General features: G+C 38.3%; 1 protein-coding gene across 1 annotated transcript; it reads right to left on the reverse strand.

Annotated features, from left to right (window-relative positions):
- Positions 1–1435: 1435 nt before the first annotated feature.
- Positions 1436–2374, reverse strand: LOC132011703 (olfactory receptor 51A7). Its single transcript, XM_059390719.1, has one exon. It carries the CDS (start codon positions 2372–2374, stop codon positions 1436–1438), a length of 939 nt encoding a protein of 312 aa, XP_059246702.1.
- Positions 2375–4019: the final 1645 nt, after the last annotated feature.

The following is a 4019-nucleotide window of genomic DNA, read 5'->3' on the forward strand; positions in this document are numbered from 1 at the left end:
TGGGATGAGCCCCACATTGGGCTTTCCGCTCAGCGGGGAGGTGAGCCTACTTCTCCCTCTCCCTCTGCCTGCCTCTCTGCCTACTTGTGATCTCTGTCTGTCAAATAAATAAATAAATAAAATCTTTGAAAAAAGATCCTTCAAACAGTTTATCTCAATTTAAGGGATGAAAGGATAAACCTGGGGAATTTTAAATCTGAACTAAAACAGCTGCAGGAGGAAATCAGTGAGTGAAAAAAATATTTGAGATAGCTTCATAAGGGAGGATCTTCACAGTTTGATGATTGAAGCTTGTTTAAAATATTTTACTCCCCTGTCTACAACTAAATATTATTGTCTTGCAAATGAGGCCAATGCTACCTTTCCAGCTGTGACAGATAAGCAGTATGCCAGCCTCCTCTTTCAGCATGTCTGTCTGAATATTCAGTCACCTATGTCTGTACACTCATTGTTTAGTGGAACTTGTGAATTTCTTATAAATTATGTTCGTTGTATAACAACAACAAAATCAACAACAAAAAGCAACCTAAATGATTTTATTCTGTCTCTGCCCGTTCCCAGAATCACGCCATAGTGGGATTGTTGCTGCAGCCTCCTGTCAGTGCCCTCTTCCTCTCTCTCAATAGAATCCATCTTGCTCCTGCTTTCAGACATGCTTTCCGTAACATGTGATTCATCGTGTTAGCCATCTGCTGTAGTTATTAAATTGCCTACCCAGTACTTCCTGTATTTAGTCTGTTCAAGGCTTTTCTAGGTACTCCAAAATCTGGTTCACTCACACTAGTCAAAATTATCCCTCACGATTTGCCAAATTATACTCTTATTCCAGCCAGACTAACAGCCTTCATGGCTTCTATATGCCTTGCTAGTTTATTTCTCCTTGATAGCATAGTGAGTGTACATTGTAAATATATAAATTCAATAAATGCTGCTTGAGTAATAATCTCAATCTGTCCAATTTTATCCATTATTTAGGAGATGACTCAAACCCAACTGCTCCATTATATAGTGTTTTGTTTCAACTACTCAAAATATGGGTTAATCTTCTGTGAATCATATCATCTATCACCTGATCATTTCATCCTTCCCATTCAATAATGTATTCTTGACTTTATTGTAAATTCCTTTCACTCTCCCACAGTCCTCCACTAGATAGTGACCACCGTGGTACTGAAATAGGTGCCAATTCATATTTACTGGTTGATAATTTAACTTCCGTATTTGAATTTTTATCTCCTACATATGTTTGTTTGTTTTTTTTTATTTATGTATTTGACAGACAGAGATCACAAGAAGGCAGAGAGGCAGACAGAGAGAGAGAGGGGGAAAGCTCCCTGCCCAGCAGAGACCCTGATATAGGACTTGATCTCAGGACCCTGAGATCATGACCTGAGCTGAAGTCAGAGGTTTAACCGACTGAGCCACCCAGGCACCTCTATCTCCTACATATGTTAAACAACTTTCCCAAGACCTTTTCCCGGATTTGCTGAGTTTTTGCACAATACACAATGGGGTTCATTAGGGGTGGCAACAACAAGAATATATCTGCAATAAGGATTATAACTAGTGGGCTCTTGTGCCTGGCAAAGCGATGCATGGCAGCCAGGGTGATGATGGGTACATAGAAAGTGAGCACAGCACACATGTGGGAGACACAGGTATTGAGGGCCCTGAGCCTCTCTGCCAGAGAGGCAATGCTGAGTACTGTCTTCAGGATCAGCATATATGACAGAAAAATTAATGCCAAGTTCAGCATAGTACAGAGAGCAACAAAGAAGCCATAGATAACATTGATCCTGTTGTCAGAGCAGGCCAGCTTCATGGTGTCCTGATGCAGACAGTATGAGTGAGAAAGGAGATTCTTCTGACAATATTTTAATCTCCTGAGAGTGAATGGGAATGGAAGCACTAAAAGAATGCTCCTGATGGCTATAGTCAATCCCATTTTAGCAACTCTGCGGCTAGTGAGGAGAGAACTGTATCTCAGGGGATTATGAATGGCAAGAAAGCGATCCAAAGACATAACTAGAAGCACTGAGGATTCCATGACAGTGAATCCATGGATGAAGAATTCTTGAGCAAAGCAGGCATTGGGTGAAATTCCCATGGAATTGAACAAGAAGATTCTCAGCATGGTAGGAAGGGAGGAGAAGGACAGGCCCAGGTCAGAGATGGCCAACAGGGCAAGGAAATAATACATGGGCTCATGAAGCGAAGGTTCTGTCTTAATGATAAGGAGGATGGTGCTGTTGCCCATGATGGCAACCAGGTAAATGAGGCAAATAGGAATGGAGATCCAGATGTGGGCATGTTCCAGTCCTGGGATTCCAATCAGAAGAAAAAGCTGGACCTCAGAATTATTGAAAGCAGACATGAATGGGAATAGGAACTTTTTAGCCAAATCTGAAATCACATAAATAAAAAGCAGTCACACTTCTGGATCAGTGTTGTGGAGATAAGCAGCGCTCTTACATGCTGTGCTCAGAAGCATATTTGACATAATAGTAATAAAATGCAATTTTCAACACTTATCAAAAGTCCTTAAACATGTTTATGTTCTCCAACACGGGAATTTCACTTGTAACAATTTATCCTATGGCTGTGGTTTTCCAACACTTTTAGCCAAATATGAACTCATCATATCAAAACAGAGCTGCTTTGCTTGGGTCAGTGATAGGCATGCAGAATCTTTCTCACTGTTCTCCACATGATCTTTAGTAGTTGTCTCATTGGCTTTATAACAAGATCCTGACTTTATGTAAAAAGTTAAAAATAACATTTTAAGAAAATAATCAAAGATCCCTGAGAATATGTACACTATGGTAAATGTTAAATGCTAGAAAGTAAATTTATAGACTAATCTGAAATGAAAGAGTTCCTACTTCAAGCCACTGTGCACCACACTTCAGGGTATATATTATTATTCCAAGGAAAGTATTGATGCCATATAGTAGCATCAGCTGTATGTTCACCATATCTCTCCTGATCAAATTATCTTCTATTCTATATTCATGACTGAATTAGTCAAAGAAATTCTAAATGAAAAACATCCCATCATTCAGTTTCCCTTTGTAAAAATTATAAATCCACCTACATATTAAAATAAACCTCATTTTATTTTTAGGGTCCCTATTAAAAAGTTCACAAATTATATTTTCCAAGGAAAAATATATAGTCTTTCAACTGACTATGAATTTGTTGAGCTTCTGGATATCACTATGTTGAATAATCAGACTAAACTGCTGGGGAAATATAGATATCCAAGATAACCATCATAATTCCCATCTATGTTTTCAGTAAAGATGATAAATATATACATAAGTAAATGAAATTTATTAAATTAATAATTTCAATTGCAGACCCAAAAATGAAAGGAGAGCCAAAGAAGTTTAGAGTTTACACTCCATAATTTTTATAAGTTCAAATGGCAATAGAAGAAAAATCAATATTCAGTGGAGAATACAGAGGACACAGGAAATTATTGGGATCACCTAAATTGAAGTTTGATTATGAATTGATATTGTATTTTGTAATTCTCTAGACAATAACAAGAGGAAACATAATGTGTAACAAACAGCCCTCTACCAATATATTTGATATTTTCTGGGCACTATCGATGCAGATTTGTTTTGCCGGCTTCTGAACTGAGCTGCAAATGCTAGGCTGGGAGCTCCTAAGTAGTTTGACAGGTCTTATTTGTTTCCCACCATGGCAGTATGCCTAATGCCACACCCAAAGAATGTACATTTGAAGGGTGATAATAGATTTCTAAATACCATGATAATCATTCTATATCTAATATGTCAGACTGCCCAGTTAGCAAATTTTGTTCTGATACCTCTTCATCTTTTCTTTTCCTCTTTGGCAGAGGGGTACTGACTTAGGTCTTTCAGAGAATACATCTGATGAAGTTCTGGAACTTAGGTGAGGTTCAGTGGGCTGAGGTCCGGAGCCGATGACCAAGAAAGAATTCTTGAGACATCTTTGGTGCAAAATGGAAGTTTATTAAAGCACGGGGA

Source organism: Mustela nigripes, chromosome 1 (assembly GCF_022355385.1).
Source record: "Mustela nigripes isolate SB6536 chromosome 1, MUSNIG.SB6536, whole genome shotgun sequence".
Taxonomy (NCBI): domain Eukaryota; kingdom Metazoa; phylum Chordata; class Mammalia; order Carnivora; family Mustelidae; genus Mustela; species Mustela nigripes.